This window comes from Notothenia rossii (assembly GCF_949606895.1).
Source record: "Notothenia rossii genome assembly, chromosome: 8".
In the NCBI taxonomy this organism is placed as follows: Eukaryota; Metazoa; Chordata; class Actinopteri; order Perciformes; family Nototheniidae; genus Notothenia; species Notothenia rossii.
This window is the reverse complement of record NC_136906.1, coordinates 3,598,123-3,612,488: the sequence shown is the minus strand read 5'-3', so window position 1 is coordinate 3,612,488 and position 14,366 is coordinate 3,598,123. Positions and strand designations below refer to the sequence as shown.

The window sequence follows — 14,366 nt, the reverse complement described above, 5'->3', positions numbered from 1 at the left end:
TTTCTTTCAGACTTAACAATACTTGTGCCTAACAAGAAGCTGCAGGGTTATGTTGATCTGTATGACAATCTTCAGATAGATGCTCCTAGTTTAGAAAACACTATATGGCTTACAAACTAAATACATTTCTGATGTTCTCGTGGAATATAAACCCCTTTAATCACAGCTGTGTGTGGGCTACTGGACCAATTACAAAGTACTGCAAAAGTAGAAGTACTCAGATATTGTACTTGAGTAAAAGTAGAAGTACTCAGATCTTGTTCTTGAGTAAAAGTAGAAGTACTCAGATCTTGTTCTTGAGTAAAAGTAGAAGTACTCAGATCTTGTTCTTGAGTAAAAGTAGAAGTACTCAGATCTTGTACTTGAGTAAAAGTAGAAGTATTCAGATCTTGTACTTGAGTAAAAGTAGAAGTACTCAGATCTTGTACTTGAGTAAAAGTAGAAGTACTCAGATCTTGTACTTGAGTAAAAGTAGAAGTATTCAGATCTTGTACTTGAGTAAAAGTAGAAGTACTCAGATCTTGTACTTGAGTAAAAGTAGAAGTATTCAGATCTTGTACTTGAGTAAAAGTAGAAGTACTCAGATCTTGTTCTTGAGTAAAAGTAGAAGTACTCAGATCTTGTACTTGAGTAAAAGTAGAAGTACTCAGATCTTGTACTTGAGTAAAAGTAGAAGTACTCAGATCTTGTACTTGAGTAAAAGTAGAAGTACTCAGATCTTGTGCTTGAAGTACTCAGATTTTGTACCTGAGTAAAAGTAGAAGTACCAGAGTGTAGGAATACTTTGTTACAGTAAAAGTCCTGTATTCAAAATGTTCCTCAAGTGAAAGTAGAAAAGTATTCTCATCAAAATATAGTGAAAGTAGAGACAGTAAAAGTAGTCATTGTGCAGATTGGTCCATTTCAGAATAATATATATGATATGTTTTATAATGATTGATCATGAAAGTGTTCTCAAAGCTGGTAAAGGTGCAGCTAGTTTGAATGACTTTGTATACTGCAGGGTAGCTGGTGGATTTACTCCAGGTGGAACTAAAGTCTGATTTAACACTTGATTAGATTTCACATCATTCATCCACATCTGTGAAGTAACTAAAGGTATTAAATACATGTAGGGGAGTAGAAGTACACCATGTACCTCTGAACTGTAGTGGAGTAGAAGTACACAGTAACATAAAAGTACCTCAGAATGTAATCTTAAATGTGGTTGATGTTTTCCCTGTTAAACACAATATGCTGATGAAATCTGCTTGAAGCCAGTATATTACAGGTCTATCTGTAAAAGTGCATATAAACTGTTAGCCGGGCTTGAGTGGGGGGTTGGAGCCGCTGAAGCAGAACCAGTTTGGAGGTTGAGCTGATGTCAATGTGACCTCACTTTAATATGTTTGGCTGCAGAGTGGAGGTTATCTATCCTGCTGTGCTCTGCCGTCACCGTGACTTTGGTCAACTTGTTTAAATCTCTGATGTTTTTCAGGGTTAGAAATCTTAGCTGTTATTTTGCACTCGTTTTTAGGGGAAATTAGGTTTTGTGAGCAGTAAAAACGTGCAATAAAGAGATAAATAACATAAAATAGGAACCTAAATATGTACAACAATGTGAAATAAAGATAAATAGGATATAAAATAGATATACATAAAAAGTTAAACTGAAATTGGGCAATTAAGATATCAATAACAGATCAAGTAAATTAAATTATACAAAAATAATACATTTGAAAAACATTAGTTAAGTAAAAATGTGCATGTCAATATATATAAATACATATTAAAACATTTGTATTTTCCTTAATAGACAGTGTTTTTTTATATTTATAAAGATATTATTGATAAATCTAAACGTACATTATAATACGATAATCACCTCTTTAAAGTAGAGACACTACATACTGATATACACCTGAACATCAGCAGGAGAGGACTCTTTAAAGTAGAGACACTACATACTGATATACACCTGAACATCAGCAGGAGAGGACTCTTTAAAGTAGAGACACTACATACTGATATACACCTGAACATCAGCAAGAGAGGACTCTTTAAAGTAGAGACACTGCATACTGATATACACCTGAACATCAGCAGGAGAGGACTCTTTAAAGTAGAGACAGTACATACTGATATACACCTGAACATCAGCAGAAGAGGACTCTTTAAAGTAGAGACACTACATACTGATATACACCTGAACATCAGCAGGAGAGGACTCTTTAAAGTAGAGACACTACATACTGATATACACCTGAACATCAGCAGGAGAGGACTCTTTAAAGTAGAGACACTACATACTGATATACACCTGAACATCAGCAGGAGAGGACTCTTTAAAGTAGAGACACTACATACTGATATACACCTGAACATCAGCAGGAGAGGACTCTTTAAAGTAGAGACACATTCTTTCCATTTCAGTAAAATAAACTGATTTGTCCATTAAATGCCTCTTGTCTTCAGCCCCTCTCTCTCAGGTTATTCACGGGTCCATTTTGTCCCTTTCTGTGTCAGCGCTGCCTCATGAGAGGTCACAGTTTTTAAAAATGTAATGGAGATTCCATTATTCTGCACACATAAAAATAAGTCCTAATGATCTATTATTGATGTTAAAGTGGATTGATTTATTCATGAAAGTCTCCTTTTGTCCCCTGCTGGTCCGAGAGAAGAAATGGCTCAAAAAATAAGAGGTTGTTTAATGTCCCACCGTCCCTGGGTGTGTCTCTTCCTAAACTCTTATCCTTTACCTCGGTGCAATCAGAATCAGAGTCAGAATACCTTTATTCGTCACACACAAAAATGAAATGTAAAATGTGTGATATTGGTCTATGTGAGTACACTTCTAACCCCTGGTTGTGTGTGTTGTCAGGTGGCTGTGTGTGGTTCTGGTGTTCAGCACTAAAGGCCAGCGGTACCTGAGGGTCGGACTCGCTGTGCCTCTGTTCGGCTCCGTGGCCACCCTGAGGAGGATGGTGGCTGACGAGGGACAAATCTCCCCAGACCAGGTAACAAGAAGCAGGAAGAGAGACTCAAATTCACCCCGAAATCGTCTTCTTTTTAAACCGATCAGGAGAGAGTAGAGTGATTTATAGGTCTCATCCTGACTATTTTATGCTGTGTGTGTGTGTGTGTGTGTGTGTGTGTGTGTGTGTGTGTGTGTGTGTGTGTGTGTGTGTGTGTGTGTGTGTGTGTGTGTGTGTGTGTGTGTGTGTGTGTGTGTGTGTGTGTGTGTGTGTGTGTGTGTGTGTGTGTGTGTGTTGACATGAACATATTGACATATTTAATCTCTATACATACATTTGGAAATGCATAAACTAAAAGCTTTCTATGTAAATGTATAATTTTACAATTTAATTGAAAGAATGGCCATTTTTATGCAAAAATGCTCCTTTTATCAAACAAAGTTACGAGTAATATTAGATTATGACGAACATTGAGTAATTTAAACTCACTGTTGGTAAAGAGCTAACGTAAGAGGGACTTATTTACAGGAATCAGCGCTCATTTAAAGTTAGTGTGATGAAGGGCTGGAGGACAGTTCTGATTTATCTTAATTATGATTAATTTCCTCCCCTGACATAAACAGGGATAATCAACAACAACAGAATAAACAGAAAAATATGCCAAATATTTATTTCACGCTGTCGGCTGTAAGGCAGTCTTATCCACTTGTCTGAAATGCATTAAGCCGGCTCAGAGATTAGAAGGAATAATAAAGCAAGCAATGGTTTTCCATCAAGTGGGTTCAGAGTTCACGTTCACACAGCCTCCGGTCCGGGGTCCACAGAGCAAGAGCTCCAAATGCTTTGTGTTCTGACTGTTTATAAAGCGTATAATATAAAAGATAATCCAACTCTTCGATACACCTTTAGCGCCAACTTCATTCCAAACCATTACCACAAGTTGTGTGTGGCAACTCTGACCTAATTTAGACAAAAGAAACCTTATTTTTGAGTAAAAAAAAGGCATTTGAAGTATTTTGACTTGATCAAAGTATCATTATGTCTCGATGGGTAATCACAGACTGGTATTTACTCAGGACTTATTCAGCGCTCACTCTGACAGCCGTAGAGAAGCAGTACGATCCATCCATGAGATCAAAGTTCAACGATCACCTGCAGCAGCATCCAGGGTTCAGACACTCACTTTAGTTCTGATCTGTTTCTGTAATATAGATAAAGTTTAGGAGAGACAGACGAGGTCAAAACAAGCTTTGCTTCAATGTCCACAGTGACGTCACCTGTGCTTTTATGGGGAGGTGGAAAAGGTTTAACTTGAAGTGCTCTGAGCGTCTGTTCAAATGCAGAAAGAAGACGTTGGGAGAAGCAGTTTTTCTAGAGGAGGACGCTTATAATGGCGTACCCTCTCTTCTCATTGGACGCAGTTTAAATAAAGACGCTGCTGCTCAGAAGGCGATGCTATGGGGACACATCGCTCAGGAGATTCTTTAGTATTTGGCTCTGTTGAAAGGAAACTAATGTGTGTGTGTGTGTGTGTGTGTGTGTGTGTGTGTGTGTGTGTGTGTGTGTGTGTGTGTGTGTGTGTGTGTGTGTGTGTGTGTGTGTGTGTGTGTGTGTGTGTGTGTGTGTGTGTGTGTGTGTGTGTGTGTGTGTGTGTGTGTAGGTGATCCTGACGGAGGTTTACTCCACGGGTTTCCATCGCTCCTTCTTCGATGAGGAGGATCTGACGAGCATCGCTGAGAACGACGTGGTCTACGCCTTCCAGGCTCCGCCCCTTTACATCAGAGGAGGCTCCGCTCGCATCTCAGGTACAAAAAGTACAATCCTGCAGTCTTTAAAACCGAGGCAAGGATTCAAGGCTTTTATTGTCACCTGTACATTAGCTGCAGGGTAGATATAGCAATGAAAATCTCAACCGTGCAACACAATACAACAGATTAAATAGTTTAAATAGTGTTCATAATATAAATAAAATAGAATAGAAATAGTGCAAGGAGAGTCTATATACAAGTAATTGGAATATGATATATTAGATAAATAGGTAGGTGGGTAGGTAGGTAGGTAGATGGATAGATGGATAGATGGATAGATGGATAGATGGATAGATGGATAGATATATAGGTAGGTAGGTAGGTAGGTAGGTAGGTAGGTAGGTAGGTAGGTAGATGGATAGATGGATAGATGGATAGATAGATAGATGGATAGGTAGGTAGGTAGGTAGGTAAGTAGGTAGGTAGGTAGGTAGATGGGTAGGTGGGTAGGTAGGTAGGTAGGTAGGTAGGTAGGTAGGTAGGTAGGTAGGTAGGTAGGTAGGTAGGTAGGTAGGTAGGTAGGTAGGTAGATGTATAGATGGATAGATAGATAGATAGATAGATAGATAGGTAGGTAGGTAGGTAGATGGATAGATGGATAGATAGATCGATAGGTAGGTAGGTAGGTAGGTAGGTAGACACAAGAAATAAACAGAAATAGAAATAAAATAGCATTAAAAAGTTAAATAAAAAATAGATGTACATGTGGAAATACAAATCAGGTGTTTAACAGAAAGACGACACTTGTGTGATATTATGATATCCAAAATCTCACATGATACGGGTGTGTTGCCCACCTCTAGTACAACATTCATTCTTCCCCTTCTTTAACTTGAATCCATGTACAGATGTAAGCAAAACAACCCGTTTTATTCATTTACTTTGGTTAATGAAAGCCTGGGGGAGTCCTCCGTACTGCAGGGGGCTTTAGAGAGCACATAAAGGGCTCTTTGAAGGACTCCCCCCCTGAGCAGATCAGATTTATTCCTCTGTTGTTCAGAGAGTGATGTAAAGTGTGTTTCTCAGTGTGTATCCCCCCCCCCCCTGTTTCTCTCTCTGTGGTGTAAACACACCTGCTCTCTCTACAGGCCTGTGAGTTTAGTACTGTCCCTCAGGTTCTTACTGCCTGCAGGGGTTCATACTCAATACATTACTGATATACACCTGCACATCAGCAGGAGAGGACTCTTTAAAGTAGAGACACTACATACTGATATACACCTGAACATCAGCAGGAGAGGACTCTTTAAAGTAGAGACACTACATACTGATATACACCTGAACATCAGCAGGAGAGGACTCTTTAAAGTAGAGACACTACATACTGATATACACCTGAACATCAACAGGAGAGGACTCTTTAAAGTAGAGACACTACATACTGATATACACCTGAACATCAGCAGGAGAGGACTCTTTAAAGTAGAGACACTACATACTGATATACACCTGAACATCAGCAGGAGAGGACTCTTTAAAGTAGAGACACTACATACTGATATACACCTGAACATCAGCAGGAGAGGACTCTTTAAAGTAGAGACACTACATACTGATATACACCTGAACATCAGCAGGAGAGGACTCTTTAAAGTAGAGACACTACATACTGATATACACCTGAACATCAGCAGGAGAGGACTCTTTAAAGTAGAGACACTACATACTGATATACACCTGAACATCAGCAGGAGAGGACTCTTTAAAGTAGAGACACTACATACTGATATACACCTGAACATCAACAGGAGAGGACTCTTTAAAGTAGAGACACTACATACTGATATACACCTGAACATCAGCAGGAGAGGACTCTTTAAAGTAGAGACACTACATACTGATATACACCTGAACATCAGCAGGAGAGGACTCTTTAAAGTAGAGACACTACATACTGATATACACCTGAACATCAGCAGGAGAGGACTCTTTAAAATAGAGACACTACATACTGATATACACCTGAACATCAGCAGGAGAGGACTCTTTAAAGTAGAGACACTACATACTGATATACACCTGAACATCAGCAGGAGAGGACTCTTTAAAGTAGAGACACTACATACTGATATACACCTGAACATCAGCAGGAGAGGACTCTTTAAAGTAGAGACACTACATACTGATATACACCTGAACATCAACAGGAGAGGACTCTTTAAAGTAGAGACACTACATACTGATATACACCTGAACATCAGCAGGAGAGGACTCTTTAAAGTAGAGACACTACATACTGATATACACCTGAACATCAGCAGGAGAGGACTCTTTAAAGTAGAGACACTACATACTGATATACACCTGAACATCAGCAGGAGAGGACTCTTTAAAGTAGAGACACTACATACTGATATTAACCTGAACATCAGCAGGAGAGGACTCTTTAAACATTTTACCACTTCATTTGATTTCATATCCTCCTCCCTCTTCCACTATTTGTTATTTATATCACTTTTTATTCAAAACTGGAGCAAACCCAAAGTAAATATGAACTCAAAAGGCAGCACAGCTTGTTTTGGTACTAAATGTTAGAAAGAACATTTTACTCTTGATAAATATCTGACCAGCCTGTTAAATTATTTACATGCATGCATGAAATATTAACAGACTTTATTTATTTATTTTTACTCAACTACAGCAAATAAGCATTTGTATGCCTTGCTGCTTGTGAGAAATCAAAGCTATACAATCAAAAACAATGCCATTAAAACATCACATTAATGTATACAAAGCACCTTTTATTAAATGATTCCTACCCAGCAGTGATCTGTAATGCTTTTAGGATGTCTGGCGCCATTCTGCAATTCCTAAATATGAAAGACCTTTAATCAATTATCCATAAAAGCTTCAATGGAAGTAAAACATCTGAGCGTTGTGGGTTAAAAATAAATACCAAACTCCCATCAGGGGTCTCATTAAAGCTACGTTTGGTCATCTAAGTGTTTTTATGTGCAGTGGTGATGTTAACAATTTGGATTAAATTAAATAAAGCCACATGGTAAGTGAAGAAAAAAGTATCCTGCAATTAGTGCAAGGTTTAATTATAATGATCATGCACATTAGTGGTCAGTTTCCTTAAAATAGACTTGATAGATGCATGAATTCAGTGCGTTTTAAAGGGCATTACTCAGACAATTACATGTAAAACCTCCTGATGTTAAAAGGGTTGTTAAAGCTCCCGTGTCATGGCCATTTCTACAGATCATAATTCCATTGTTGAGGTCTACTAGAATAGATTTACATTGTTCCAAACTCACATTGGTTTCTCAAACAGCATCTCTGTATAGTCTTTGTATTCACTCTCTGTCCTGAACGGCTTGTTGGAGCTCCTGACCCCCCCTCCCTGTGAGCCCACTGTGCTCTGATGAGACCACCACCGTAATGCTGAGTTCACAACGGACGCGATGCGAATATTCGCTTCGCTCTAATCGCTCGAGTTTTACCCTGGCTGCCAGCTGTGTTTACTCGCATCATTCAAACAAGACGCGCTGGCTCGGGAGCTACAACTACAACAAGATGAACATATTTGACCATGATTTAATTGTAATACACGTTTCAAAGTGATGCCGAAGTAACAACATACTGATACCGGTTAGTAAAAACCATGAATTAATGCTTTGACAAGTCTGCAGACAGACGGCAGGCGAAAAACCCTTTAAAATGTGTGTTTTCTGAATGGAGCTTGGCTAAGCTAACGTAGTATATGCTCCGACCGTCCACACTCACAACAACGGCCTACAGACATAAATAAACCAGCGACTGTATTCACCATGACACAGACTGTCTGTGGTTTGTACTTGTTTAACTTCTGTACAGTTTCTGAACAGATATGAGGAGCTGTGATCTCTGTTTGCTAACTGCTAACAGCTAATGGCTGATGTTTTCTGGTTGAACGTCAGTAACGGCAGGCTGAGATCCTCACCGCTGATTGGCTTCCGCGAGAACGCGTCACGTGAATTTGACGGTCGAGTTGAAAAAATTGAACTCTCGCGTTTGACGCGGGACTGTTCAATCGCCTCAATCGCGTGATTCGCGCCGCGTCCACCGATAAGATGACACCAGTAATGACAAACAGATGAGAATGCTGCGTGGGGTCTGGGTGCCGTGTTGGAGGGACGTTGCACGGCTCGCTGCGGCGAGGAGCGGACAGTGTGAGCTGGGTTCATTTCCTGCTTGCTGCGTGGGGTCTGCGAGACATCGCGAATGGACGCGGGAAGCGAAACCCCCCCCCCAGCCTGTCACAATTTTGCCAATGAGAGAGTGTGTATGTGTGTGTGAGGAGCTCCACTGATTGGTCCAATGGGTCCATTTGGGTATGGTCACGTCACTGTACCCTGGAAGAAAAAGAGAAATGTCCAACGAGGCGTTGTGGGGCAGCATAGACAGGTCTTCTCTGTGTTAGAGTTTTACTCCCTACAGGGTGTACTTTGAGGGTTTGTGAGAAAAACCTTCATAACACACAAGGGGACGGGTGATAACCGGAAAAGCATGACATGGGACCTTTAAAGGTAACATGAGAATACAGCTGTTCAGAGTCTTGGATTGTGTACATTATACAAAAGGGAAAGAAAGATGGCGTTACCTTCCTACCTTTTCTTACATTATGTTTTTATCGCTTCTTGTTGCTTCTATGAAAGCAGACATCTTTGTCTTATAAGATCGAGTTGGGTCACAACAATTTTACTGGATATTGTTAATGTAATACTATCATTATTTCATGAAGAACTGTACATAAGTGTATTTTTGAAGTACTTGAGGAGCACAAACAAACAAAGTACCAGTATTTATTAGAAAAAGTTAAAAAAGAAAGTCGTAAACTTGAATAATTTGTGTACCAGAATTTTTTTTTTAGTCTAACCTGTTAACTGCTACTTGATGCAACAATAAAAACAACCTAATAACGTAATATATTTAATAATATATAGGACCAGGCCATTTTCATAGTTATTTTAATACTTTAAGAATGTTTTCTAGATTGTATTTCACATTATATAAAGGTACTTTTACATATGAATACTTAAGCTGTACACTGTATGACGTAGAAATATTCCAGTCCACATGTAGCTTCGTTATTTCCTTGTGATTGCAGAGTGTTGACCCTGACAATGAGAGTAACGATAAGTATGCACAGCTTTTCATTTATTAATGTCGCGCTAATCAAGCCGGTGATAAAACCAGTTTGAATCATGCTCTGTAATTTCAACGAGCGGCGACCTCTGACAGCTGTGGGAATAATTTATGGGGGAAATCTCCTTTTAATAAGCCGGAGAAATGTGTTAATGAAACTGAATTTGAAGCAGGGGTCACCTCCCGGTCTGTCGCACTGAGATTTACACAGAGACGACTTTCCTCTCGTCACTTACTAAATCCTTTTTATGGCTTGCTGTCGAAAATGTTAGTGTTCCTGCACATTTCTTCAAGGCTCCTGTCACTGCGATATGAGTTCTACCTTGTTTACTGCGTGAGAAATGATAGAAGTATGAGATATATGTAGTACATTGTTAAAGTACTGAACTAAAGTACAAATTTGAGATACTTTACTGAAGTATTTTCATGTTATACTACTTTATACTTCTACTTCACTTCGACATTTCAGAAGCCAGAATTGTACTTTTTCCACCACGCTGTTTACAGATTCAGATTTATAGTGTAAACAAAATATAAATAAATACACATTTACATACAATTATAGGTTTAGATATCCAGCAGCAGTTTATAAAGTCATTCAAATACACCTTGACCAGCTTTGATGAACACATTATCGCATATTTAATTTACGTTTGGTACTTTAAGTATATTTTGCTAGATTTGAATGCACTTCTTTCTTTATTTCTAATTTTGTGTTTCCTCTTGCGTCGATGTGTTTTAACGCTGTCGGATAATTCCCATGGCTGTACAGAAAAAAGGCACCTCCAGCAAAGCAAGGAAAAATGAGTAACCAAACACACAAAAAACACACCAAAAGTTAACTTTGTTTAGCCGACAAACCTGTTGATCCTAATCTGTTATTATGAAGAAACCTGGGACTAATTCTAGGAAACAACAGGACGTCAGTAACGTCATCGTTCCTCTTCATCGTTAAACAGACACAGAGGAACAGCAAGACTAAACACAGCAGAGTATCTGAGAGCGCATAATTAAACACCTCTGCCCCTGAAGGATCTTCTCTACACCCCAATCAACAAATCCCATTATCTGTCTGCACATTGGAAGTCTCAGAACAACAGAGGTGTTTACACAAATACAAGCACATGATGTCTGACTATTTTTCTTGATTCTATAATAGTTGAAGCATAAATATAATGGCTGGAATTAATAAGCTATTGTTGGGCTATAAAGGAACTACAGCACGGTCACATGACTTCACGTCACCACCGCTAAGCTAAAGGAGGCTAATGTTGGGCTATAAAGGAACTACAGCACGGTCACATGACTTCACGTCACCACCGCTAAGCTAAATGCGGCTAATGTTGGGCTATAAAGGAACTACAGCACGGTCACATGACTTCACGTCACCACCGCTAAGCTAAATGCGGCTAATGTTGGGCTATAAAGGAACTACAGCACGGTCACATGACTTCACGTCACCACCGCTAAGCTAAAGGAGGCTAATGTTGGGCTATAAAGGAACTACAGCTCGGTCACATAACTTCACGTCACCAGCGCTAAGCTAAAGGAGGCTAATGTTGGGCTATAAAGGAACTACAGCACGGTCACATGACTTCACGTCACCACCGCTAAGCTAAATGCGGCTAATGTTGGGCTATAAAGGAACTACAGCTCGGTCACATAACTTCACGTCACCAGCGCTAAGCTAAAGGAGGCTAATGTTGGGCTATAAAGGAACTACAGCTCGGTCACATAACTTCACGTCACCAGCGCTAAGCTAAAGGAGGCTAATGTTGGGCTATAAAGGAACTACAGCACGGTCACATGACTTCACGTCACCACCGCTAAGCTAAAGGAGGCTAATGTTGGGCTATAAAGGAACTACAGCACGGTCACATAACTTCACGTCACCACCGCTAAGCTAAATGCGGCTAATGTTGGGCTATAAAGGAACTACAGCACGGTCACATGACTTCACGTCACCACCGCTAAGCTAAAGGAGGCTAATGTTGGGCTATAAAGGAACTACAGCACGGTCACATGACTTCACGTCACCACCTCTAAGCTAAAGGAGGCTAATGTTGGGCTATAAAGGAACTACAGCACGGTCACATGACTTCACGTCACCACCGCTAAGCTAAAGGAGGCTAATGTTGAGCTATAAAGGAACTACAGCACGGTCACATGACTTCACGTCACCACCGCTAAGCTAAAGGTGGCTAATGTTGGGCTATAAAGGAACTATAGCACGGTCACATGACTTCACGGTTCCACCGCTAAGCTAAAGGCGGCTAATGTTGGGACGGGTGGCGCAGTGGTCTGTGCGTTTGATCATCAGATCAAGGGGGTGTTGGGGAACTCCAGTTCGAAACCCGCTCCCGCCCCACTGCTTCAGGCCGTTGTGTCCTTGGGCAAGACACTTCACCCGAATTTGCTCCTGTGGGTATTGTCCACAGTAGATGACCATTACATGTATGTATGATCTGTATATGTAATGTGTATTTGTAAAGTGCTTTGAGTCATTGATAAAGCGCTATAATAAATATAAGGATTATTATTATTATTATTATAAAGGAACTACAGCACGGTCACATGACTTCACGTCACCACCGCTAAGCTAAAGGAGGCTAATGTTGGGCTATAAAGGAACTACAGCACGGTCACATGACTTCACGTCACCACCGCTAAGCTAAAGGAGGCTAATGTTGAGCTATAAAGGAACTACAGCACGGTCACATGACTTCACGTCACCACCGCTAAGCTAAAGGAGGCTAATGTTGGGCTATAAAGGAACTACAGCACGGTCACATGACTTCACGTCACCACCGCTAAGCTAAAGGTGGCTAATGTTGGGCTGTAAAGGAACTACAGCACGGTCACATGACTTCACGTCACCACCGCTAAGCTAAAGGCGGCTAATGTTGGGCTGTAAAGGAACTACAGCACGGTCACATGACTTCACGTCACCACTGCTAAGCTAAAGGAGGCTAATGTTGGGCTAAGCACAGTCACAACAAACAAGTAAAGTGCCAAAATGCTAACTCATTTGGGTTCTAGGACTCATTCCTGAACCACTCTATTGGTTCAAATGGAAAACACTGGAAGCTATAATCTGTTAGTGAGCTCGCTTGTAAAGTAGATAGCTTATTTTAGCTAGCTCATTTCACAGTAAGATAGATAGCTCTCTAGAGCTAACGTTTGCTAGTTAGCTAGATAGCTAACGTTTGCTAGCTAAGTAGCACACTGACAGCTTAATTTAATTAAGAGAGGAGAAAAAGATAGGCTTAAATGATCCTGTCCTGGGAATGTTAAAATGCTGACTCAATTCAGACTTTACGACTCATTCCTGCACCACTCTACCACTTCTTATCCGTATCGACGAGTGTAATTCACCGTGTGATTTATAACGGTGAACTTCTGAGTCCTGAGGTTTTCAGCTGTGTGAGCAGAACGTCACATTTCACGAGGATCTTTAAATCTCTGCTTTCAGCTCAGTCAGTCTCACTCCTGCTGACATAGAGAGGGTGGGTGGTGGTGTTGGTGGTATTGATGGTGGAGGATGAAGTATTGCTGCTTGGCACCCCACCAGGAGAGGATGTGGAGCAGAAGCAGCATCAGATAAAACCTCCTGCAGAGCGAGAGGCAGCCATTGGTCCATCTGTCCTCCCCTCTGAATCACCGCTCCCCAAATAGAAAGCTGCTGTCTCGCCACTTTATGCATCCTCGTTCTCCTGCTCACTGTTCGAGGTGTTTAGGGGTCACATTTTTCCACTTGGAATCAGAATTAGGTTATTTAAAGCTTATGTACCCGCAGGATTCGTGGTATTTTGAGGTTGTATCTTCACGGTTTATTGCACTTTTCTAAAAGTAAAATCTAATAAAATGTAGTGTTCCCTTTCAAGGAGAAAATATTCAAGATATTTGATTGTCATATGTAAAGTTTAACTATAATTCTTACGCTCAGCTAAATATTAGGAAACTGTAAAAACAAATAAACATATAAGATAAAAAACAAATGTGTACTTAAATATATCTTACATCTTTGAAAGTGCCAAAAGAATCTGAGATTAGTTTGCTATCAGTATCAACAATATTTATTTATAGAGAAATAACTTTGATCTATTATAATTTATCTAGTTTTCCTCTTGTCTCCTCTTCCTAAGACAGTGGTGGAAAGTATTTTACTCAAGTATTGTACCGAAGTACTATTTTGACATACTTGTATTTAGAGATGTCCCGATCCGATCGGGGATCGGAGCCGATCACGTGATTTTCAAAAAATCGGGGATAAGGATTTTTTTTTTTTTAAATGCTGTATTCAATGTTACAAAACAAAAATGACCATGTTCAAGTCTTAAAGTCATCCTGAGGCCTTAGTTTTGGTTTCAAATGACGCAACATCATGTATGTGTTGCTTCTTTGGGGCTTGTTTTCATAGACCTGGTTATTTCTCTCAAATCTGGCAACAGAGTGGGCGCAGTGTCTAATTGTA

At 40.1% G+C, this 14,366-nt stretch overlaps 2 protein-coding genes across 3 annotated transcripts in view; one reads left to right on the top strand and one right to left on the bottom strand.

Annotated features, from left to right (window-relative positions):
* LOC307016330 (phosphoinositide 3-kinase regulatory subunit 6-like) overlaps positions 1 to 14,366 on the bottom strand; it is a 492,324-nt gene that overhangs the window by 175,620 nt on the left and 302,338 nt on the right. The window lies entirely within an intron of this gene.
* The window catches only part of LOC307016329 (ubiquitin carboxyl-terminal hydrolase 43-like), a 127,344-nt gene that overhangs the window by 86,303 nt on the left and 26,675 nt on the right, over positions 1 to 14,366 (top strand). The window contains exons 6-7 of the mRNA XM_079645372.1: positions 2,861 to 2,996; positions 4,615 to 4,759. Coding sequence (XP_079501498.1) covers positions 2,861 to 2,996; positions 4,615 to 4,759 — 281 coding nt within the window. The remainder of the gene's footprint in view (positions 1 to 2,860; positions 2,997 to 4,614; positions 4,760 to 14,366) is intronic.